The 25,056-nt window shown below is 37.8% G+C and overlaps 2 protein-coding genes across 17 annotated transcripts in view; one reads left to right on the top strand and one right to left on the bottom strand.

Moving 5' to 3' along the window:
* LRRC36 (leucine rich repeat containing 36) overlaps positions 1-19,495 on the bottom strand; it is a 58,463-nt gene extending 38,968 nt beyond the window's left edge. For 8 of the 12 annotated variants that reach the window (XM_042918121.1, XM_042918116.1, XM_042918114.1 and 5 more), the window contains exons 1-5: positions 19,390-19,494; positions 7,987-8,114; positions 5,018-5,210; positions 4,126-4,222; positions 729-817 (exon numbers count right to left, since the gene is read on the bottom strand). In XM_042918121.1, the coding sequence (XP_042774055.1) occupies positions 729-817; positions 4,126-4,222; positions 5,018-5,210; positions 7,987-8,114; positions 19,390-19,459 (577 nt within the window). In that variant the 5' untranslated portion in view covers positions 19,460-19,494. Of the gene's footprint in view, positions 1-728; positions 818-4,125; positions 4,223-5,017; positions 5,211-7,986; positions 8,115-9,472; positions 9,564-19,389 lie in introns of all 12 variants that reach the window. The other 4 variants (XM_042918123.1, XM_042918124.1, XM_042918125.1 and 1 more) reach the window with 4 other exon arrangements.
* Positions 19,496-19,552: 57 nt separating this feature from the next.
* Positions 19,553-25,056, top strand: part of KCTD19 (potassium channel tetramerization domain containing 19) — a 31,392-nt gene continuing 25,888 nt past the window's right edge. For 3 of the 5 annotated variants that reach the window (XM_042918325.1, XM_042918322.1, XM_042918321.1), the window contains exons 1-3: positions 19,926-19,971; positions 21,886-21,941; positions 24,457-24,753. In XM_042918325.1, coding sequence (XP_042774259.1) covers positions 19,941-19,971; positions 21,886-21,941; positions 24,457-24,753 — 384 coding nt within the window. In that variant the 5' untranslated portion in view covers positions 19,926-19,940. Of the gene's footprint in view, positions 19,621-19,925; positions 19,972-21,885; positions 21,942-24,456; positions 24,754-25,056 lie in introns of those variants that run through there. The other 2 variants (XM_042918323.1, XM_042918324.1) reach the window with 2 other exon arrangements.

The following is a 25,056-nucleotide window of genomic DNA, read 5'->3' as shown; positions in this document are numbered from 1 at the left end:
TTCTTAATGTCTAAACTACATACTCCATCTATTAAAGTTATTGCTGGGATTTTAGGGATTAATTTTTAGAGGTTGTAAATAATTTGGTATATCCTTAAGGGGACAGAGGCCTCTACAAAATAAAATTTTCTCAAATAAAAGGTCATCTAATGAGTGCTAGGTTAATCCATAAGGATCCACTGCATGTATTCTCTTGTGGAAAGCTTTCTCCTAGCCTGTGCCACAACCATTAATGTGGTATAACCACTTAAATTATATTGCACTACCAATAGTGCTTACAGGCAACACTCACCAGGAATATAACACAAACACAAGAGATTCTGCAGTTGCAAAGGTTCAAGGTGGAGAAGCACAGAAGGTCCAGGTTTTAAGCTACATTGATGCAGACGAGTCACCAGTCTCTGGCTAATGAATCAATCACCATAAGCAATGCTCAGGAGTCATGGGGACTGGCAATGCAACTTTCAGAATGTACTGAATGTAAACTGATATAAATGAAATTGAATTCTGACTATAGCTTGTACTTAATAGGTTCTGGTTTATGCCTGCTCAATAAATAGGGCTCCTTCTGGCAGTGAGAGAAGGGAGGAAAAACACAGTCAGTAAATCTTGTGCTTACTGCAAATCTGTTATTTCTCAACTATTTTGTCCTCATCCTACCCAAGACTGCCCATAAAAACTGAAATAACTTATGTCTTAAGCATTTTGTGATCAGAGACAAAACTTACCAGTTTCAACTCTGTTATCAATATCAGCATTGACTTTTGATGCAGAACTCTCATCTGTCATGCAGCTTTTCATTGTCTTCTCCCTAGAGCTGCCACATGGAATAATTTATTTAAAACCCCAATTTAAAAGAAAACGCAAAGAAGGTTTCTGAGATCACCACTAAATGCTATTTAGAAAACATTAATTCATGGTGACCAGATTTTTTCCTCAAATGATCTAGAAAATATTAATTTCACAAAGTGTTTCAGTTAAAACCTATTTTTAAAAAAATTTTTAGTGTTTATTTTTGAGAGAGAGACAGACAGAATGTGAGTGGGCAAGGGGTAGAGAGAAAGGGAGACACAGAATCTGAAGCAGGCTCCAGGCTCTAAGCTGTCAGCCCAGAGCCCGACACAGGGCTCGAACTCATGAACCGTGAGATCATGACCTGAGCCAAAGTCAGACACTTAACTGACTGAACCACCCAGGCACCCCCAGTTAAACCCTACTTTTAAGGTCATAATATTTTTACTGGGAATAGTGAGAGAGGAGGACACTATAGTTCAGCCTTTAAAGAATGAAAGCCAGAACATTCAGACACCGTTTTCTTGACACAAACTTAGGTCTGAATGATTAAGGGAATATTTTCTTTTGAATTAAAAAACTCATAGGACACAGAAAGAAAGGTTCTGCTGCCAAGAATTACAGTGTGGACAACCACAGCCATTAGTTTAAAAAAAAAAAAAACAGACAAGAAAGGCAAGTTTTGCATTTGATTGAAGTAGTATAGTAAAATATAACTACAGTAAGTACAGATTGGGAAGTACAGACAGCCTAGACTATGAGCTAGGCACTTTACACCCACCATTTTATTTAATCATAAAAGCTCCCCTATTATCTATTATCTCCATTTTATAGGTTGGAGGAACTGGGACTCAGAAAGACTTAAAGAAAAATCTTTACCCAAACAAAACAGATGAACATAGGGGAAGGGAAGCAAAAATAAGATAAAAACAGAGAGGGAGACAAACCATAAGAGACTCTTAAATACAGAGAACAAATTGAGGGTTGTTGGCAGGGTGTTGGGTGAGGGGATAGGCTAAATGGGCAATGGGCATTAAGGAGAGCACTTGTTGGGATGAGCACTGGGTGTTGTATGTAAGTGATGAATCACTAAACTCTATTCCTGAAATCATTATTACTCTACATGTTAACTAACTTGGTTATAAATAAACAAACAAACAAACTTAAAAAAAATATTTACCCAAGGTTGGAGAGCTAAGATATTAATGTTAGGACTGGGCACTTGAGTAACATTTTACCTCTGGTTTTGCAATCACTATGTGATAACTAAACAGAAATATGATAGTGCTAACTATCTGCCTTACTAGAAAATGTATTCAGTTACACATTAATTCATCTCTGTATTTCTACAGTAAACAGGGTACCCCCAATGAATTAAAATAAGAATTAGGTCACAATATATATATAGAAATAACTTTTTAGAAACATTCCAGTTCTTTTTACAGCAGGATAAATTTTACTCTATGTAAAAATCTCAAAATAATTAACTTAAAAAAATAGAGAACTAAAAAAATATGTAGGGAACTAAAAATGCTCTCTGAGGGCTATGTTATAAACATATAAGAGGTTAGGGGTGCCTAGCTGGCTCAGTCGTGTTTAAGCGTCCAACTCTTGGTTTCAGCTCAGGTCATGATCTCATGGTTCTTGAGTTTGAGCCCCATATTGGGCTCTGCACTGACAGCATGGAGCCTGCTTGGGATTCTCTCTCCCTCTCTCTCTGCCCCTCCCTCACTTGTGCACGCGCTCTCTCTCTCTCTCTCAAAATAAATAAACTTAAAAGAGAAAAGAAAAAAAACTTATAAGGGATAAGAGCAGAGATAGGCAAAGAGAAGGATCCCAGACCAACAGACACTGACTTCATTCATTCATTATTCAACAAATTGTTTCTTAATACCTTATATGTGCCAGGCTATTCTAAGCACTAGGGATACTGCAATAAACAAGACAAACAAAGTCCTAGTTCTCATGGTGGGGAAAGGTAATAAACAAATAAAGAAAAACTCATTTTGGGAACAATATTTAATGCTGTGGAGATATGTTCATGATATCTTAAACTAAAAATGGTACATATAGGAAGCAAATTACTATAAAATAAATATTATATATGTATTATTTTTATTATTAATATGTATTTAGATATCCATTATATAACATAACCTTGGAGATAAGCGCGCACACACACACACACACACACACACACACACACACACACACCTAAGATTAAGAGGATATTTACCGTAATATAATTAGTGTTTATTTCTGGGTAGTGAAATTATGAGTTGCTTGTCTATTTCTTGTGGTTTTTAAATGTTTATTTATTTATTTTGAGAGAGAGAGTGAGCACAAGTAAAGGAGGTGCAGAGAGAGGAAGAGAGAGAAATCCCAAGCAGGCTCCGCACCACCAACGCAGAGCCCAATGTCGGGCTCAAACCCACAAACTGTGGTATCATTACCTGAGCCAAAGTTGGACACTTAACCAACTGAGCCACCCAGGTACCCCTCTTATGGTTTTTCTATACTTTCCAGGTTCTCAATAACAAGCATGCACTACTTTTATCATCAGAAAACAATACTAATAGACACATGTACATGTGTCTATAGGTAGGTACACAGATGTCTATAAGGATGTATACCAAACATTACGAGAGGTTAACTCTTGGTAGCAGACTATGGGGTGACTTTTACTTTTTTCACTGTATTTTTCTGTATTATGTAAATTGTAATGGATTTCTGTTTTTCAAAAATGAAGCTACCTTTTTAAGATAAAGAGCATGGGTTTTATAGTAGAAGATATGGTATCTTATTTTGTTCATATTTTAGTAACAAGAAGTAGAAAAATCTACCTTTCCAATACTGTAGAGCTTCAAGGTCTGTTTACTTTTGTAGAAAAAGTTTTTTACAAACTTTTGTAAAAAAGTTTTGTAGAAAAATGGTTCCCTTACCTTCTAACAAATTTATCTCTGTGGTAATGTAAACCTTCTAATTCAATAAGAAAAGACCATGTACTGATTTATAACTCCAAGAAAGATTTGGTAAGCATTTATAAGTCATTTCATGGTATCCCTATCTATAAGCTTTGAACAGCAGCTCTAGAGAATTTTCAACAATCATATCCAAAGCAGACGCAATGGTTCAACAAAGCAGAAATGCTCCCCCTGAGGGCCAGATTCTCATCCTAGATAAATCTCAATATATTGAATAGATACTTTTATTCCTGATCTGAGGATTCTTACAACTTGTGGAGATTTCTACTGGAAAGTGAAGACATTAAGCAGTAATTCACTGCTATGTCCAGAACCAAACTAAAACTTTTTTTGTAAAGGATTGTCTTACCTTTTTTCCACCTCTAAAAGAAAATTTTCACTGTTGCCCAACTGACTAAAATGCAGCTTGGCAGCTTTTCTCTCACTTGCTCGCACTGCTCGGTCATCTGGAGGCAAAAAGCGTGGTCTGAGCATGTTTCTTTTTTGGAGTAAACAGCAGTAAGTCAGAAAAACATATTCACAGAGTAAAAACTAAAGATCAGTCTCATATTCTTTTGTTAGAGACAGGTCACAAAATACTGCTATTATGTTGTCACTGGAGCAAGTAGTAACTCAGGGAGACCACAGGGATGTCATAGCAACAACTGCCACATAGGTGTAATTACCCCTGCAGGAGAGTAGTTTACTGCAGCAAACAATCCAAAAGACCTAATATTAATGTCAAAAGTTACACTGTTTCTGACAGACATTACTTAGTTTCCCTATAATAACTTTCCTAGGGGCATGTGAAATCCAAGTTTGTATCATTAAGAAATGTATATTTCAATTTCAACAATAAAATTATAAAGAAATGTGGACTACCTCATTTGAAAGAATAATTATTATTCCTTACCAACTAAGCCCCAGAGAGTTGTATTCATTTTCTATTGCTAATATAGTTGCAAATTTGGGGCACCTGGAAAAATAAATCTCAACTGGAAACTCTTTGTTGGAGAGGAAGTGGTGGTGAAACCATCAACTGAAGAAAACTAAAGCTGGAAGTAACTGATAAAAATCATAGATTGTCATTCAATAAAAAAAGGACTTGCCATACATCCTGCCAACACAAAAGAGTTACATAAATATTGACTAATAAACAAATATATCCTGCCAGTGCACACTCTGGGCCAACACCCAAAAAGTTAGGAGGCAGCTGGTTTAATGTAAATTCAGGGACAAGGAACAGGGGAGGAGGGTCTCACCCAGTTTCTCCAGAGTTTGTAGCGTGTACACAGCAAAGAACCTATAATCTGTATCTTTCCTGACAACAGGATTGAGTCTCAAATCTAGTTCTTTGAGGAAGGGTAAAGACTGTAGGCGGGACACCTCCACTAATGAAGGAATGTTGTTATAATATAAATTCAGGTCTTGGAGTGAACATAAATACTGGATGCCCTGCAAGGAAAAGACCACATTATGAATCTGCACATTGGTAAGGACTAGGAATCTCATAGATACAGATGGAAATATATCTATTACTTCGATCCTTAAACATGTTACCTGGGTCAACCATGAGAAAGGCAGGGTTGAAACTCCCATTTAAGATGCCCGAGGAGTCCCTGGGTGGCTCAGTTGATTAAGCATCTGAGGTCGTGATCTCACAGCTCGTGAGTTTGAGCCCCACGTCAGGCTCTGTGCTCACAGCTCAGAGCCTGTTCTGTGTCTCCCTCTCTCTCTGCCCCTCCCCTGCTCGTGCTCTGTCTCCCTTTCAAAAATAAATAAACATTATGAAAAAAAGTAAGATGTCTGAGAATAAGAACAAAGTATCCCATGGGTACTAGATGTTCTCTATATTAAATAATTCATAGATATCATACATTTCCTCCTTACAAAGTCTGACATAGAAATATCTGCAGTCAATTCTCTACTTCTGTTGCTCCCTGATAATTCTCCCTTCCAGTGGTAGTTAGGCTGAGTCACTTTTGCCCTTCTCTCACCTTTGTCACATCCACTCACCTGACCCCAGAAGCACCTCAATTTTCAGGAGGAAAAGAAATAGGCAAAAGAGACAGCACTGGAGGAGAAGGGCATAATAAAAAAAATTAAATGTGTGTGTGTGTTGTTGTGTTCTTATATCTCAATGCCTCATGTTTAGGGTCAATGGATTATATGGAAAACAAAATAATGCTATCTCTAAGTCTTCCCTCCTGGAACAGTCTGGAACCTTTCTTGTCCTTGTTTCTCCTTTCAGAATTACCCTACCCTTCCATTTCTCTGGGATACTGGAGAAGAAAAGTCACATTTTCCTCCTTTGCTGAAATCTACTATTGAAAACAATTGTTTAATTTTCATGTATTTGGCTAGTTAGCTGCTTTAGCCCAACACTAAATTTCAGGACAGAATCCAAAACATGTATATATATATATGTACAATCATATACTTTTAGTAGTAAAAATGCTTACTATAGAAGGAACTCTGTCATTAAGAGTTATTTCAGAATGGTAAAATTATTTTCCATCATGTATTTATAAAATGTTTTTTATCCTCCTCTCATTTAAAATTACCATTTTTTGTTGCAAAAAAATTTAGAAAACTCAAAGCATTTCTGAATAAAACACTGAATAAAACACTGTTTATACTTTGATGCATTTATTTCTGGCTTTTTTCAATTCCACTAACTTCTACATTGTGAAAGGGTCACTGGTTAGGAATAGCTGTCAGTGACTTTGGCCACATTTTCCAGGCAATACACCATTAGGATTCTATTTAAATGTGTAAATGGCAAGGAAATGTCTTCTATCCTCCTCTCACTTTTCCTGTTTGCATGAATTCATGTATTCCCCAAAGTTACACTAGAAATAACCACAAAACATTTACCCCCTGAGAAAATTAAGCAAAACCATTCAGAACTGCTAGAGATAAATATATGCAGATAAGTCATAGATGAAAAGAATGTAGAAAACATTTACCAAGTGCTTCCTATATGCCAAGCAGTGTACACATGCTAATTTGATTAATCTTCACAATAGCTTTTTGTCCAAGTTACAGAAGCGGAAAGAAAGTGAGTATAAAAACAAATAATGGCAATGTTCACTCAATTTTTTAGCTTGAAAATTAACATACATACATGTGAAAAGAGGAGACTTAAACAACTCTGAATTAATGTTTTCTGAAACTGATGGGCCAAATACAAATGGCTGCTACCAAATAGTCTAAAGACCTAGTTTAACTTGCAGTTTCTATTTTTAGAATCCTAGTTGAAAACCCTGCTTGGACTTCCTCTTTTAGGACCCTTCATTTAGACCTTGAGATTGGGTCTGGCTTGTATTGTTGAACAAGTATCCCCTAAAAAGCACAAAATGGGTAGAATAATCCAGGAGATCATTAACTAATCCTGAATAGCATCCGTTGAGTCCTTCACCTTGAGTCTCGAAAAGAAGGGCTTAACCAAGACCAGCACAAAACTGGGTAAAATGGGAACATGTGGAAGAAACACCATCTGGGGGTCTACCACTAAGAAAACAGAACTTCCATTTCTGTATGTGCACACTGATGTTTGTAGAGCTCTTAGTGTATTTGCTAATCCTCACACACTCTGCTCAAGCCTGCTCTCACCCTACTTTCCTGTCCTGCTCTCTCTTCTACCATCCCCTGATCCAGACATTTTTCTTTGTTTTCAGTACCACCATTTCCTCTTCCTCTGTGAAAAAATTATTTACTAACAACCAGCAACAATCCAGTAACAACACAGACCAGTGTTTCTCCATGTGTACTCCATGTACCAACATCATCAGAATCCCCAGGTATATCCTGAGCCCACCCCAGACCCACTAACTCAGAATCTCTCTCAGAGTAAGAACTAAGAATCTGTATTTTCACAAGTCCTTCTTGTAATTTTTTTACACACATAAAAGATTTGTACTATTGCCTTAGGCTGTGATCATTTAATATAATTTTCCCTAAGTACAAAAGAAATTTCCCCCAATATTTTAAAAAATAAAAAATATTTTAAAAAATTCAAATATAGAATAGAGTCAAATGAATTTTACAGTAAATAATAAAATTTAGTTTGGAAACATTTAAAAGGAAGATGCTATATTCCCCAGGCTGGTATTACCTATCTCTTATTTCTTCCCATCAAAACAAACAGTGATAGATAGATAGATAGATAGATAGATAGATAGATAGATAGATAGGGCTGAACTGACTAGTCATAGAATATAGAACTTACCTTCAGGCTAGTGATCAAATTTCTTGATAAATCTAAGGATCGGAGGTTTTTAAAATTTCTGAAGGCATCACCAATGGAATGAATTTTTCCAGCATAAGATCCCTGCAATGAAAGAGACTCCACCAGTTCTGAAAAGAGATCATCAGTAGTTATATTATGATCTCTGCTTATATAAACAACAGTCAGTGAAAATAGGCCTTGCTTCCTCCCATATCCCATTTGTAAAAGGCCCTACATTCAAAGCTTCTAAGAAGATCATCTTCCTTTTAAAAGCAGCATTATCACCTAATATATTGATATCAAACCTTGGTTTTACAGAACCCCTGTGTTTCTCTATTCACCCTGAAGGATGTAATAAAAGTCTCCCAAAGTTCTCAAAACAAAATTTAAAAAGAAATTCAGTAATCCTACTGCTAGAATTTAGCCCTATAGATAATACTCAAAAATTTTCACTAGGATATATAATTTATACACATAGGTATCAATTCCAGAGAGGTTTTAGAATAGTTTTTAAAAAAAAGAAAGAAAGAAGAAAAAGGAAACTATCACAGGATTTATCAGCAGAAGAGTAGAACTTAGGGGCCCCTGGGTTGCTCAGTCAGTTAAGTGTCTGACTTCGGCTCAGGTCATGATCTCACAGCTCATGAGTTCGAGCCCCACATCTGGCTCTGTGCTGACAGCTCAGAGCCTGGAGTCTGCTTTGGATTCTGTGTCTCCCTCTCTCTGCTTCTCCCTGGCTTGCGCTCTATCCCTCTCTCTCTCAAAAATAAACATTAAAAATTTAGGGGCGCCTGGGTGGCGCAGTCGGTTAAGCGTCCGACTTCAGCCAGGTCACGATCTCGCGGTCCGTGAGTTCGAGCCCCGTGTCAGGCTCTGGGCTGATGGCTCGGAGCCTGGAGCCTGTTTCCGATTCTGTGTCTCCCTCTCTCTCTGCCCCTCCCCCGTTCATGCTCTGTCTCTCTCTGTCCCAAAAATAAATAAAAAACGTTGAAAAGAAAAAAAAAAAAAAAAAAAAAAAACATTAAAAATTTAAAAAAAAAGCGTAGAACTTAATGTCCTAAATAACAGTACACTGATACAATGAACAAAGTACTAGATCTGTGGCCTTGTACAAGTCACTTCATCTCTCTGTACTTCAGTTTCCTTATCTGCAAAATGGGGATAATAACAGTACTTAACTAATAAGGTGTGAATAGTAATAATTAAATGAATATATATACAAAATTTAGAATAGTACCTGATACATGACCATTGTTATATATGTGTTAATTATTGTTATGCAGTCATTAAAAAGAATAAGGTCAATTTGTAGATGATCATATGGAAGATCTCCAAGACATTAAGTGAGGGAAATGTATGTGTGTAACTGCTTTAAAGTATATACATATATATTTATATAATATATTTATATGTATGGAAGAAAGTCAACTAGACTTCTAACAGCACTGAAAAGAGGAGAATCTCAAAACTGTCAATAGGAACTCACTGGCAAGTGTGGTGGGCCAAATACAATACCAATCAAAGCCGGAAGGAGGTATTGCAGGATCCAATTTGTAGATAGGTGCCAGAGGACTGCACTGAAATAAGGTTTTAAGATGTTAGAACAGTCTGGACCATATAAACTCTGAAAAGTAATAAAGTGAAGATCCCTTTCAGACAAGACCCACATCAGGGAGAAAGAGAAGTAGAGTGGGAGTAGAATCCACATTGAATGGGACAGAGACAACAGGTTCAAAAGAAAGAGAAGGTCCAGATACAAGTTGGGAGAGAAGAAAAGATGGCAGATAACAGGAAGCATAAAGCTCCATTTTTTAGTACTTTGTGAACAAAACAGAAGAGGGAGCTCCAAAACCCTGAAACTGGAAAGGCTATTCTGGCCCACCCTTACTATCTAAAAGTATAGGAAAACTTACTACACTTAAAAGAGCCACAGAAAAAGATTACAGTCAAATTTTATATGAGGTTAATAAAAGAAAAAAGAGAATAACATCCTTAAAGAATGAAAACACTCCAGAAAGCTACAACACAAATGAAAATTGTAACTTAATATTTTGAAACAAGTTAAAAGATACCAAAACAAAATGTAGCAGTCCTCACAGTGTGGATCCCTCAAGTTCCCTGACACATACACAGGGGTCCACAAAATCAAAAGTATTTTTTTAAATTATTTGCATAATAATATTAAAATATTAATTAGCTTTTCCACTGTTTCACTTATGGTGCAAAAGGAAACACTACTGGGGCCTTAGGATGACTCAAGGCAGTGGCATCAAACTTCACTCATAGTCACTGTGTTCTTTACCATGGCTTTTTAAAATAGCCAGTTTCATTTAAGAATGTCCTTTAAAAAGCAGTAAAAATGGTTAACTTTATTAATTTTTGAATCTTGAGTACATGTCCTTTTTATTTGTCTGATTAAATTAGAAATATGCATGAAGTACTTCTGCTGCATACTGAAGTATGGTGGATGCCCTGAGAGAAAACATTTGTGTGATTTTTGAGATGCCAGCTTAATTAGCTACTTTTTTATGGAATACCATTTTTATTTGAAAAAAATAAAAACTTGATATATGATGGTTATTCAGACTTGACTATTTGGCAGACATTTTCTTGAAAACAAAGTGAGGTTGTTACTTCAGGAAAACAAGTGACAGTAATTGTTGTCAATTATAACATTTGAGTTTTCAAGCAGAAATGGGAATTTTGGAAAATTTGTATCTGCCACTATGAACTTGACAGCTTCCCAACACTGAAAGATCTTTCTAATGAGATTGATGACATTAACAAACATGATTTTTAAATGTTATACAGAATGAAATTTGTCAGCATTGGGAAGATCTACATAACTCATTGAGTTAATATCTTTCAAATGACCAATGCATGATGTCACAAAATCACGCATGGGTAAAAGATCCAGTTAAATGCAAGATGTTACAGATGAATTTTAATGCAAGAGTACAAAGTACACTGACAATGGTTTCAGACTCTACATACAACTAAACTTTAAGAAACTACCATTTGTCCAGTTTTCATGTCATATAAAAAGAATATCCACAATCTCTTGAAAAGGCTATAAAATACTCTTCCCTTTTCCAACTGCTTATCTGTGTGATGCATCATTTAAAAAAAAATATATTTCAACTAGGGATGCCTGGCTGGTTCAGTCAGTGGAGCATGCAACTCTTGGTCTCAGAGTTGTGAGTTCAAGCCCCCACTGCGTATAGAGATTACTTAAAAATAAAATCTTAAAATATGTACATATATTTCAAAAAAAAAAGCGGGGGCGGGGGCCTGGGTGGCTCAGTTGGTTGAGCGTCTGAATTCGGCTCAGGTCATGATCTTGCAGCTTGTGAGTTCGAGCCCTGCGTTGGGCTCTGTGCTGACAGCTCAGAGCCTGGAGCCTGTTTCAGATTCTGTGTCTCCCTCTCTCTCTGCCCCAACCCACTCGCATTCTGTCTCTGGCTCTCTCACAAATAATAAACATTTTAAAAAAAGTCTCTAAAAAATAAATAAATAAAATAATAAAATGTGTACACATATTTCAACCAAAACAACATATCATAACAGATTTAATAAAGGAGATATGAGAGTCTAGACGTCTTCAATTAAGACATTAAAGATACTATGCTAAGTGAAATTAGTCAGAGAAAGACAAAAATCATATGACTTCACTCATATGAAGACTTTAAGAGACAAAACAGATGAACATAAGGGAAGGGAAACAAAAATAATATAAAAACAGGGAGGGGGGACAAAACAGAAGAGACTCATAAATATGGAGAACAAACTGAGGGTTGCTGGAGGGGTTGTGGGTGGGGGGATGGGCTAAATGGGTAAAGGGCATTAAGGAATCTACTCCTGAAATCATTGTTTCACTATATGCTAACTAATTTGGATGTAAATTTTAAAAAAATTAAAAAGAAAAAAAGACATTAAAGATAATGGGGCGCCTGGGTGGCTCAGTTGGTTAAGCGACTGACTTCAGCTCAGGTCATGGTCTCACAGTCTGAGAGCCCGCATTGGGCTCTGTGCTGACAGCTCACAGCCTGGAGCCTCCTTTGGACATGTGTCTCCCTCTCTCTCTGCCTCTCCCCTGTTCATGCTCTTTGTCTCTTGCTCTCAAAAATAAATAAACATAGAAAAAAAATTTTTAAAGACATTAAAGATATTTGTAGGAATATAAAAGAATGCCACTCTCCTATTTTTTTTGGAAAATATAGTTATTTTTCAAAAACATTATTTATGTTAATATAATGTAATGTTAATGTAATGGATATGTTATGGTTATCTTTTAAGGAATTAATAAATAGATATTTAAATTTTTTCTCAGTTTCAATTTTAAATATAGTAAATATAAGTAGATATAGTCCACAGTAACAAAAGCTCTTTGAAATTCATATTTTTAAGAGTGTAAAGGAGGGGCGCCTGGGTGGCTCAGTCGGTTGAGCGTCCGACTTCAGCCCGGGTCACGATCTCGCGGTCCATGAGTTCGAGCCCCGCGTCGGGCTCTGGGCTGATGGCTCAGAGCCTGGAGCCTGCTTCGATTCTGTGTCTCCCTCTCTCTCTGCCCCTCCCCCGTTCATGCTCTGTCTCTCTCTGTCTCAAAAATAAATAAACATTAAAAAAAAAAAAAAAAAAGAGTGTAAAGGAATTCTAAAATCAAAAATTTTAAAAACTGCTGAAAAGTGTAAATTAGAAATAGAAAAATTCAGAACAATTATTGAAAAGAAAAGGAAAATTTGAAAATAAAGATAGAACTCAAATGATAATAAAAGGTCATTTCAAAAATAAAGATTAGAGCAAAAAAAACCCAAAACACTAAAACAATTCTATTTCTGGGTATATATCCAAAAGAACTGAAAGCAAGAACTCTAACAGGTATGTATACACCCATATTCAAAACAGCTTTATTCACAATAGCCAAAAGATGGAAACAACCCAATGTCTATTAATGGATGAATGGATAAACAAAACGTGGGGTGTGCATATGTGTGTGTGTGTGTGTGTGTGTGTGTGTGTGTGTGTGTATCCATACAAGGGAATATTAGTCATAAAAAGGAATAATATTCCAGCAAGTTATTTTGAAAATATCAACAAACTGATTCTAAGATTTATGTATAAAAGCAAGACTCAGAACACTCAATACAACATTGAGGGAGGAAAACAGTCAGAAGACTGGTACTATCTGACTTCAAATCTTACCGTAGAGCTATAATAATCAAGACAATGTGGAGTTGGAAGAAAGCAAAAAAGACAAATAGACTGATGGACAGAACAGAGTCCAGAAATAGACCTACACATATACAGTCAACTGATCTTTGACAAAGGAGTAAAGCCAATTCAGTGGAAAAAGGATATTCTTTCAACAAATGGTGCTAGAACACTAGGGTAACTGGACATCTACAGATGGAGGAGGAGGAGGTGGAAGAAGAGGGGGAGGGAGAAGAATCTAGACACTTTCACAATAATTCACTCAAAATGGACCTAAATGTAAAACACAAAACTATAAAACTTCTAAAAGATAACACAAAAGAAAATCTAGGTGAGCTTGGGTTTGGCAATAAGTTTTTAAATGCAACACTAAAAGCATGACCCATGAAAGAGAAACGTGGGACTCCATTAAAATTTAAAACCTGTGCCCTTCGAAAGACACTGACACACTGTTAAGATAATGAAAAGACAAGATACAGAGTGGGAGAAAATATATCTAAAGCACATATCGAGAAAGAACTGATATCAAAAATATACAAAGAACTCTTAAAACTCAACATTAAGAAACAAAAAACTCAATTAAAAAATAGGCAAAACAGTTGGAAACCTCACCAGAGAAGATATTCAGCTGGCAAACAAACATATAAAAATATACTCAACATTATAAGTCATTAGGAAATTTCAAATTAAAAGTGAGATACAACCATATACTTATTAGAATGGCCCAAATCCAAAACACTGACAGCCAAATGTTAGTGAGGATGTGGGATGTCTTTGTCTGTTTGGGCTGCTATAACAAAATACCACAGAGTGGCTTATAAACAACAAACATTTATTTCTCACAGTTCTGGAGTCTAAAAGTCCAAGATCAGGGTGTCAGCATGGTTGGGTTCTGGTGAAAGCCTTTTTCCAGGTTGCAGACTACCTACTTAGCCATGTATCCTCACATGGTGGAAGGGGGAAAGGGAGCTTTCTCTCTGGTCTCTTTTATAAGGTCATTAATTTCTTTTATAAAGGCTGTGCCCTCATGGCCCAATTACCTCTGAAAGGCCCCACCTCTTAATATCATCACATTAGGCATTAGGATTTCCACATACAAATGGAGAGGGGGCACAAAAATATTCAGACCATAGTATGGGTTAACAGGAACTCTCATTCATTGCCGGTGGAATGCAAAGGTGTAGCCACTTTGGAAGACAGCTTGGCAGTGTCTGATAAAGCAAAACACAGCTTACCCAATGATCTAGCAATCATGTGCCTTGATACTTGCTCAAGTGACTTGAAAGTTTATGTCCACACAGACCCCTCTATGTTTATAGCACCTATACATAGAGGCTTAAATCTATAAACCTGAATGTTTATAGTAGCTTTATTTATAACTGCCCAAACTTAGAAGTGACCAAGAAGTCCTTCATTAAGTAAATGGATAAACAAACTATGGTACCTCCACACAGTGGAATATTATTCAGCAATAAAAAGAAATGAGCTATCCATTGAGCCATGTAAATACATGAAAGTACCTTAAATACATATTGCTAAGTGAAAGAAGCCAGTCTGAAAAGGTTACTTGTATGATTCCAACTATATAACATTCTGAAAAAGGTGACTAGTTTAGAATGGTATATGTCAATTATCTCAATTAAAAGACTTTTTAGGGGCGCCAGGGTGGTTCAGTTGGTTGAGTGTCCAACTTTTGATTTTGACTCAGGTTATGGTCCCATGGTTTGTGGGTTTGAGCCCCACGTTGGGCTCTACATCGGTAGTGGAATTCTGTCTGTCTCTCTCTCTCTCTGCCCCTCCCCCACTAACACACATGATCTGTTTCTCAAAATAAATAATAAATAAGCTTAAAAAATAAATAAAATTTTTCAAAAAAATTTTTTAAAAGATTACTGGTTGTCAGAAATTACATATAAATGACTACAACTACAGGACATTCTGAAAAAGATAATAGTAAAAAGAAAGAAAGGAGCTCTTAATCATGTCTATGTCTTAGAAGTTCAGTCTGTTCATCATCCACGTAGAAGACAGACTTAGGGGTGGGCAGAAATAGGAGTGAGGTGGGGTGCCTGTGTGGCTCAGTCAGTTAAGCATCCAACTCTTGATTTTGGCTCAGGTCATGATTTCATGGTTTGTGGGATCACAACCCTAGTCAGGCTCTGCACCATCAGATTCTTTCTCTTGGGATTCTTTCTCCCTCTCTCTCTCTCTCTCTCTCTGCCGCTACCCATCTCTTGCTCTCTCAAAAATGAATAAACTTAAAACAATATATTACCTATATAATAAATTAATGGAATTATTTTTTAAAGCCAAAAAAGTATATAATTATATATTTTCTCTCTTTACCAAATAATTATTAGCAGCATACAAATATGTTCTAGTATATCGTGCCTTTAAAAAACTTGTTCTTGATCCCACATCATATCCCTCAACTAATATTCTACTTTTGTGTCCTCTTTTATAACCAAATTTCTCAGGAAAGGTTCTTACCTTCACTCTCTCTTCTCCCTCACATATCATTCCCTTTTTTTTTTTTAAGCTTATTTATTTTGAGAGAGAGAAAGAGAACAAAGGGGGAGGGGCAGAGAGAGAGAGAGGGAGAGAAAGAATCCCAAGCAGCAAAAAGCCCTACTCAGGGCTCGATCCCATGAACTCAGGGCTTGATCAGATCATAACCTGAACCTAAATCAAGAGTTGGATGCTCAACTGACTGAGCCACTTAGGCACCCCTATCATTCCCTGTTCATACCAACCCAGGCTGGCCTTCCTCCCCATTCTCCAGAAACCCCCTTAAAGTGACCAATGAATTCCATGTTGCCAAATCTAACAGATACTTCTCTGCTTTCTTAGCTTGTCAATAACATTTGGCACAGCTATTACTTCCTTGGTGTACTATCATTTCTTAAATTCCAAGACACCATGTTCTTCCCTCTCTATTCAGCCTCTAAACACTGAAATGCCCCAAAATGAGTCTTAAACCTTCTTCTGTTCTCCATCTATATTCTCTAGTTAGGTGAGTTCATCCAGTCCCATTGCTTTAAATACCACTTATTTATTTGCTAATGTCTCCCCAAATTTACATCTCTAACCCCAACTTCTCTCCTCTGAGATCCAGACTTGTATATCCAATTGCCTACTAAAATTCTCACATTTGAATGTCTAGTTGGTATTTTAAGCTTAACATGTTTAAAACAGCACTCTTGATTCCCCTTCCCCAAACCAATCTTTCCCATAGTCTTTGCTCTCTAGAGAGATCTCTCTAAATAGCACCATCATCCATGTAGCAATAACTTAAGCCAAGGCTAAGTGTTACTTTTGAATCTTCCCTTTCCTTGTGTTCCATATTCAATTTTTTTTTTGTAAATCCTGTCCGGTCTACCCACAAAATACACCTTGACTCTGTTCATTTCTTTTTATCTCCACTGTCATCCTCCCAGTCCAAGCTATTCATTATCTCTTATCTGGAGGACTTTAACAGACTTCTAATGGGTGAGAGTCATATTTTAAAAATAAGTATTAGATCAGGACACACCCCTGCTTAAAATGTTTTCATGAAAACTGACAAGCTGATTCTAAAATTCTAAATGAGAATAAAGGACCAAGAATAGCCTACATGACTTTGAAGGAGAAAAGAGGAAAGTAAAGTGTAATCAAAACCTACTGCTAAGCCATGATAGTTACAAAAGGATGATATTGGTGTAGAAATAGACAAACAGAACAGTGGAACAGAACAGAGAGCCTAGAAATAGACCCATGTTTACAAAGGAACTTGGAATACAGCAGAGATACTATAAATAGGTTCCAGAGAAACTGGCTATCAGTATTAAAAAAACACAATTATACCAAGTCACACCTCATATATAAAAATAAATTCCAGGTAGATTAGACTTAATGTGAAGAGCAAAGCTGCAGAATTTTTAGAAAAAAAATTATTCATCAGTGTAGGGAAAAACTGCATAAATAAGACACAAAAATCACAAATCATAAGGAAAAATAAACTTGATTACCTTAAGATGGAAACTTTCTGCATGACAAAGGATAACTTAAACATTTATGGGAATTTTTTTAGGACAGAGAAATATACCAAAAAACAAACATACAACACAATCTGTAACTGCACCACAAGATTATCCCTTTGGACATTAAAAAGAAAGAGTAGCCAGAAAATTCCAACAGTACAGAAAAGTACAGAATAAAAGTAAAAGCCTTTCTCTCCAAAGATGACCACTGTGATTTGTTACATAATTTTATAATGCATATACCAACACATTAATTTAATTGAAAAATGTCTGTTTTGTTGATAGGTTTTAAAAAAAGCAAATTTCCAAAGAATATATATGCTCTTATTCCTTAAAAAAAAAAAAAAAAACTATATGTATACGTTTCTATAAATATTGGAAAAGGTATGGAAAGAGGGAGAGGGAATAATATTCTTTCACTTTAGATACTTTTGCATTGTTTGAATTATCAGAATGAGCACAATTAATTTTGTTATTCAAATGATTGCAATAAAACTGGGAAACAAACAAAAACAAAATAACAAAAAATCTGCCATATATTGTTCTAGCTAGAGAATGTAAGTACATGCCCCTCCACCAAATAAAACCGAATCAATATATTTTTAAAAGGCAAGAAAAATACAGAAGCATATCAAACCAATAAAGCTTTTCTTACCTAACTTGTAAAATAGGGGAGTTCAAAGTAGTTTGGAAAAGAAAAGCTAAACCTGAAATATCTGCATGAGTCTATTTATACACACACCAAACAGTTACCTTTGGCTGGGGTGGAGGGATTTCCAGAGGAAGGAAAGATTAACACCCTCTTTGTTCACTCATGTAATGTTTGTTACTAGCATGCTCTAATTTTTATAAATTTTAAATAATAAAAATTTTTTTTGAAAGAGAGACAGCACAAGCAGAGAAGGGGCAGAGGGAGAGGGAGAAAATCTTAAGCAGCTTCCACCCCTGGCGTTGGTGGGGGGAGGTGGTGCTCCGCGAGGGCTGATCTCATGAGGGTGAGATCATGACCTGGGAGGAAATCAAGAGTCACATGCTTAACCCACTGAGCCACCCAGGTGCCTCTAATTAATATGTTTTAAATAAAATAAAACCAAATTATGTCATACCCCACAAATAAAAAGTACTAGAGGAAGCAAGAAGGGCAACTTTTTGTTATGGTTAAAGCACAGGCTCTGGACTCAAGAGTCCTGGGTTAATAAACCCCAGCTGTGTCACTTTGGGCTGGGCAACTTTGGGCACAAGTCTAAACCTAAATTTTAAACCACCTGTAAAACAGGCACAATAACAGCATCTGCTTTATAGGTTTGTTATGGGGATTAAATATTGCAGGAGGTGGGAGGGGAAGCGTTTAACTCAGGACCTGGCGTTAATGATACAGTAAATTTAGTAAGAATAAAAGTTGAAGTAGGAATGCTGATAACTTTCCCAACATTTCTATTCCTAGAAACTCAGAAAACAATCTGTGTGAGTTAGACCCCAGGTCAAAGGTGGGGTCTGCAGTCACTCAGCCAGTTGCACCTCCAGGACGAAGTCAAGGCTGGGGCACTGCCATAAGCGCCCTGAAAGATGAGCGGCTTGCCACTGCTTTCACAACAGGCCCCTTTCTGAGTGCCACGCATCCTGGTGGACTAAAGAAATGGCCAAGCTCTTGAGGCTGAGACTGGACGAAGAGAAGGGTTGATGAAGGAAACACCCTTTTCCATTTTGCCCCAAACAGGAAAAGCCCTCCTGGGTCTGAAATTTCAGAAAATGCCAAAATGAACTCCCTTCGTGCCTCCTCAGGAGCACCACGACCTCAAAGTCGCTTCTCAGCACGTCCCTTCTCCCATCAATGCCCCTCTTGGGGCTCCGTTTTCTTCCGCTAGTTCAGATTCTGTCCAGTTTTGTGTTCCTGGCCTCAGTGTCCCGTTAATCTAGTTTCTCCTTCTCCACTTCAGACTCCATTCCTCTCCTTCAATTTCTCGCCCTCCTCCCCAGACTCAGGTTATTTACTTCCTTCACCTCTACCTTAGTGTAACTCTTTTGCCTTAGTAACCTCTCCTCCGCCTCAGGGACCGCTCCTTCGCCACCCTTCTCCCGCGTCCACTTCAGGTTTCCCAGCTTCCACCTCAGTTTTCTCCCCTCAGCCTCAGACCCCAAACTCCCGGCACAAGCCCTCCCAGCCTGGCCCTACCGGGCTGCTCCAGGGTCAGCGCCCCCAGGCGGCGGACGCCTTCCTCGTCCAGATCCCACTGCTCCGCCATCCCTGCCCGCCTCTCACCTGTCTCCGCCCGCGAGACAGGCTGGCTCGCGCCAGGCCCCGCCCCCTACCAGGCCCCGCCCCCCGCGCGAGCGGCCGACCTCCTCCGGGCCGTTATTGCCTAGGTCACGCGCCTGCCCGCCAGCCTCAGGAGTCCCGACTATGGTATGGAGCCATCCCTGGCGGGGGCGCCAAAAACAATAAAGCAGATAGGGTGGCGTTGCGGTCGAGGATTAGAGCTTTGGGGTTAGGGATGTAGCTCTGGGACGTGGGGTAGGTTATGGCCCCAGCTTTGTAGGATGTGGGGGCTGGCTCTGAGGAACTGGAAGAATGCTCCTGTTTTGAGGGATGAAGTGTTCTGCTCTGAGGATTTGGGGAACTTCAGGTCTGAGGGGTTGGTGGTGTGCCTCTTGGAGAGGTGAAGGTCTTCATATCTCAGTGCTTGGAGCTGTTGACACTGAGGCCAGGCAGTGACGGCCGTGTGAATGAAGCGGTGTCCAGATCTGAAGGATTGGGGTAGGGAGTGGGAGGCAGCTCTCTGAGGCATGATAGGGAGGGAGCCCCAGATCCGAACCGTTGGGGAATTTGGCTGTGGGGAGTTGAAGTCCTGTCTTTAGATCATGGGCTAGTTCTAGCTCTAGAAATTGATTTGGAAGGCGCTTCTTTGGGAAATAAGGATCAGTGTGGAAAAGAGATACTCTTTGGAATGGGGTAGAGATGATTATGCTAGGGCTACCCCATTTCCTGTAGTCAGTCTGACAAGAAGCCTTTTGCCCTTCAAGTACTACAGATCCTCAAGCTTGCCTATGACCGAGGGCTCTTCCCAGACTGGGATAGTTCTAACAAACTCCTGTGCAGTCTTTGGGAAGAAAACTCTAGAAAGAACAGCCATACCCTTAACTCCTACCTTCACTTCAGCGGGCACCTCTTGAGAGCTCACCTGTGGATGGGACATATATGTGTAAGAAGGAGGCAAGCTCTCGAGCCAATACACTCTTGTCAAAGCCTTTTTTTAATTTAATTTTTTTTAATCTACATCCAAATTAGCATATAGTGCAACAGTGATTTCAGTAGTAGATTCTTTAATGCCCCTTACCCAATTAGCCCATCCCCCCTTCCACAACCCCTAAGCCTATCCTTTTTTTTTTTTTTTTAATTTTTTAAAATAGTTATTTATTTTTGAGAGACAGAGACAGAATGCGAGTGGGTTGCGGGCAGAGAGAGAGGGAGACACAGATTCCAAAGCAGGCTCCAGGCTCCGAGCTGTCAGCACAAAGCCTGACACGGAGCTCAAACCCACAAACCAGGAGATCATGACCTGAGCCAAAGTCGGACGCTTAACCGACAGAGCCACCCAGGCGCCCCTGTCAAACCCTATCCTTAATAACAAAAGAGGAGAACAGAACTGTGACTCAGCTTCAAGGAGCTAGTGGGTTTTCTCTGGCAGCCCAAATCCATACACTAGGAGCACTTACACTGAGCTCTCAACCAGCTAGTCACCTTTAAGGACAACAGAAAGTAAAATCAAGAGTCCTTGCATATTTATGCTTTCTGGTCTAGGTGGGGACCTTAGTTACCATCAGTTTGTCATGTTCAGTCTTAGCCATGTTTAGGAAGACCAGGGCTCAAAAGCCTAGATTAGCTCATTAGATGGGCTTTTCTTCCTCTGGTTCTGTGAATCATGGCACCATTAAAAAATTTGTAATCTTTCTCATGGCCCCTTTAACTCTTCTAGCCTCAAATATGGCATATATAATTGTTCTTCTTTATATATGAATATTTAGACCAGGCTTATTATAAAAGAACTCCACCCCCTTCTTTGTTGCATGCATTTATTTGCCTTCCTCAACTATTAAAATAGGAGATGCAGGTTTTGTTGGGCTTTTCCTTTCTTAAACAACCACCTCTTTAACACTTTTTCCCCCCACCATTTTAATGCAAATTTTGAAACATTTAGATAAGTTGAAAGAACTATATACTCACCACCTAGATTCTATAGTTAACATTTTGCTGTGTATGTTTTATCACATGTCCATGTATTTATCCCTTTATCAATCCACATTGATTTTTGATGCATTTCAAAATGTTGTAATATCAGTACATTGCACCCCACTTGCTTCAGCATGCATAATTTTTACCTAGAATTCAAAATTGTTTTATGGTTCTTTTATTATTTTTATGTACTATTTGCCACCTTTTAAATTTTGTTTACAAGAGTAGTGCTCCTTGAGTGTTTATTTTAAAATCTGAAACAGATGATGTGTATGTTTGATGATTTGTATGTTTATATGTTCTACTTTTCTATAGTGTTGATAAGCTAGGCCATCTTAAGGCAAAATAGACAATTCACTTACGAATAGATAACCTTGAACTTTTAACAATGAGCTGAAGAAGGTTAATGATCTTTGCTGTCTTTCTGTATATTAAAAGGAAACCACAGCATTCAGCTATCCTGTTATGGCCTCAATAATGTGATGTCTCTGCAGGTATGACCCCAAGAGAGCTCTGCATATGCTCAGTGGGGTGGGGAGTGCCTTCCTCATAATTCTCTTTTTTAAATGGCTTTATTAACATATAATTCCCATACTACAATTTACCATTTTAAAGTTTACAGTCCAGTGGGTTTTAGTATATTTACAGAGTTGTGCAAGTAGTACCACAATCAATTTTACAACATTTTCATTATCTGAGAAGGAAATTCCATACCTGTTACTAGTCACTGCCCATTTCCCCCACAACCTCTCCAACCCTGAGCCACCACTAATCTACTCTCTACAAATTTGCCTATTCTGCACATTACACATAGATGGAATCATGTAATATGTGGTCTTTTGTTGCTGGCCTTCTTTTACTTAGCATAACATTTCAAGGTTTCATCTGAGTTGTAGCACATATCGGTACTTCCTTTTTATTGACAAATAATATTCCATTGTATGGATACACTACATTTTGTTTATTCATTCATCAGTTGATTGACATTGGGTTGTTTCTACTGTTTGTTATGAATAATGCTTCTATGAACATTTGTCTGTAAGTTTTTGTGTAGACCTAGGTTTTCATTTTTCTTGAGTTTATACCTAGAAGTGGAATTGCTGGGCCATATAGTAACTATGTATTTAACATTTTGAAGAACCACTGAACTGTTTTCCAGAGCAGCTGCACCATTTTACACTCCCACCAGCAGTGTAAAGGAGTTCCGATTTCTCCAGTCCTTGTCAACACTTGTTGTTACCTATCACTTTGATTCAGGTCCTCCTACTGGGTGGTGAAGTGGTATCTCACTGCAAGTTTTGATTTGCATACCCCTGATACCTACTGATGTTAAGTATCATTTCATGTGCTATTGACATTTGTGTATCTACTTTGGAGAAATGTCTTTTTAGAGTTTTTACCCGCCTCCCTTTAAATTTGCTTGTTCATCTTATTTCTATTATTGAATTGTAAGAGTTCTTTTTTTAAAAAAAAAAATGTTTATTTTTGAGAGAGGGATAAAGAGCAAGAGCGGTGGGGGATGGGGAATAGTGTGGAGGGGGGAGCAAGCGTAGGGAGACAGAGGATCCGAAGTAGGCTCCAGGTTCTGAACTGTCAGCACAGAGCCCAACACGGGCCTTGAACTCACAAACCATGAGATATGACCTGAGCCAAAGGTGGAATGCTTAACTGCTTAACTGACTGAGCCACCCAGGCACTCGAGTTGTAAGAGTTTTTTATGTAGTCTAAATACAAGTTCTTTATTAGATATGTGATTTGTGAATATTTTGATCTATCATATGGGTTGTCTTTTTACTTTCTTGATGGTGTCCTTTGAAGCGCAAACATTTTTAATTTTGATGGACTTTTATTTATTTCACTTGTCATTTTGTATCTTATCTAAGAAGCATTGCCTAATTCAAGATTATAAAGATTTTGTGTTTCCTTCTAAAGGTTTTATATTTTTAGCTCTTATTTTTTAGGTTTGGTCCACTTAGTATTAATTTTTGTGTATGGTGTGAGGTAGGGTTTTTAGCTTGGTTGGTTTTCTTTTTGCATGTGGATGTCCAATTGTCCTAGCATCATTTTTTGAAAAGGTATTCTTTACCCATTGAATTGCTTGACTCCCTTATCAAATTCATAACCATATGTTTCCTTACACTAATAGCACACTATCTTGATTACTATACCTTTTTAGTTAGTTTTGAAAGTGGGAAGTATGAATCATCAAATTTCGTTCTCCTTTTTCAAGATTTTTTTTTTTTTTTTTTTTACTATTCTGCGTCCTTTGTATTTCCATATGGATTTTAACATCAGCTTGTCAATTTTTGCAGAAAAAAGGCAGCTGTAATTTGTATACGGATTGTGTTCAATCTATAGATCAATTTGGAGGGTATTGCAGTCTTAGCAGTATTAAGTCTTCTGATTCATAAATATGAGATGTTTTTCCATTTACTTAGGTCTTTAAATTTTTTTTTTTTCAACAGGGGCGCCTCGGTGGCTCAGTTGGTTGAGCGTCTGGCTTTGGCTCAGGTCATGATCTCACAGTTTGTGTGTTCCAGCCCCACATCGGGCTCTGTGCTGACAGCTTGGAGCCTGCTTCAAATTCTGTGTCTCCCTCTCTCTCTGCTCCTCCCCTGCTCATGCTGTCTCTCTCCTTCAAAAATAAATAAAAACATTAAAAAAATTTAAAAAAATTTTTTCAACAGTGTTTTGAACTTTTCAGAGTACAAGTATTACACTTCTTTTGTAAATGTATTCCTAAATATTTTGTTTTTTTGATACATTGTTTTCTTAATCTCATTTTTGGATTGTTCATTGCTAGTATATAAAAATACAATTGATGATATATTGATCTATACCCTTCACCCTGTTGAGTTCATTTCTCATAATTTTCTAGTGAATTCCTTAGGATTTTCTATATGCAAGATCACATCATCTACAAATAGAGATAGTTTTACTTCTTCCATTTCAGTATGGATGCTTTTTGTTTCTTTTTCTTGCATAGCTCTGTTTTCATTCTCCCTTTAGGAGGAGCCTGGCATGCCTCATGAATCAGCAGAGGATTTGTTTCATTTCAACGTTGGGGGCTGGCATTTCTCAGTTCCCAGAAGTAAACTTGCTCAGTTCCCAGACTCCTTGCTGTGGAAAGAGGCTTCAGCCTTGACTTCTTTGGAAAGCCAGAGGCTATTCATCGACAGAGATGGTTCCACATTTAGGCACGTGCACTATTACCTCTACACCTCCAAACTCTCCTTCTCCAGTTGTGCTGAACTGAACTTACTCTATGAGCAAGCACTGGGTTTGCAGCTGATGCCTTTGCTGCAGGTAAGATACTCTTGTCTTCCAGGAGTGATCAGTAACATAGGCCTTATAGCACTAAATGTTGTGTCCTTTCAAATACTGGTTTCTGGGATGACCCTCTTAATGGGGAAGTGTGATGAGTGAGTTAAAGTAATAAATAATACACTGGAAATGCATGTCCTGAATAAAGGCTTTCATCCTGACTCTGCCTTATCTATACCAGTACCCACCACAGACCCAGGATAGGACTTAACCAACTGCTGAGAGGGTGCCCTTGACTTTTGAAAATCCTATTTTAACATTCTTCTTGAATCTTAACTTTCCTCC

The sequence above is a fragment of the Panthera leo genome, chromosome E2 (genome assembly GCF_018350215.1).
Source record: "Panthera leo isolate Ple1 chromosome E2, P.leo_Ple1_pat1.1, whole genome shotgun sequence".
Taxonomy (NCBI): domain Eukaryota; kingdom Metazoa; phylum Chordata; class Mammalia; order Carnivora; family Felidae; genus Panthera; species Panthera leo.
Note: the sequence above shows the minus strand (reverse complement) of the source record. Positions and strands in the feature narration are given on the sequence as shown.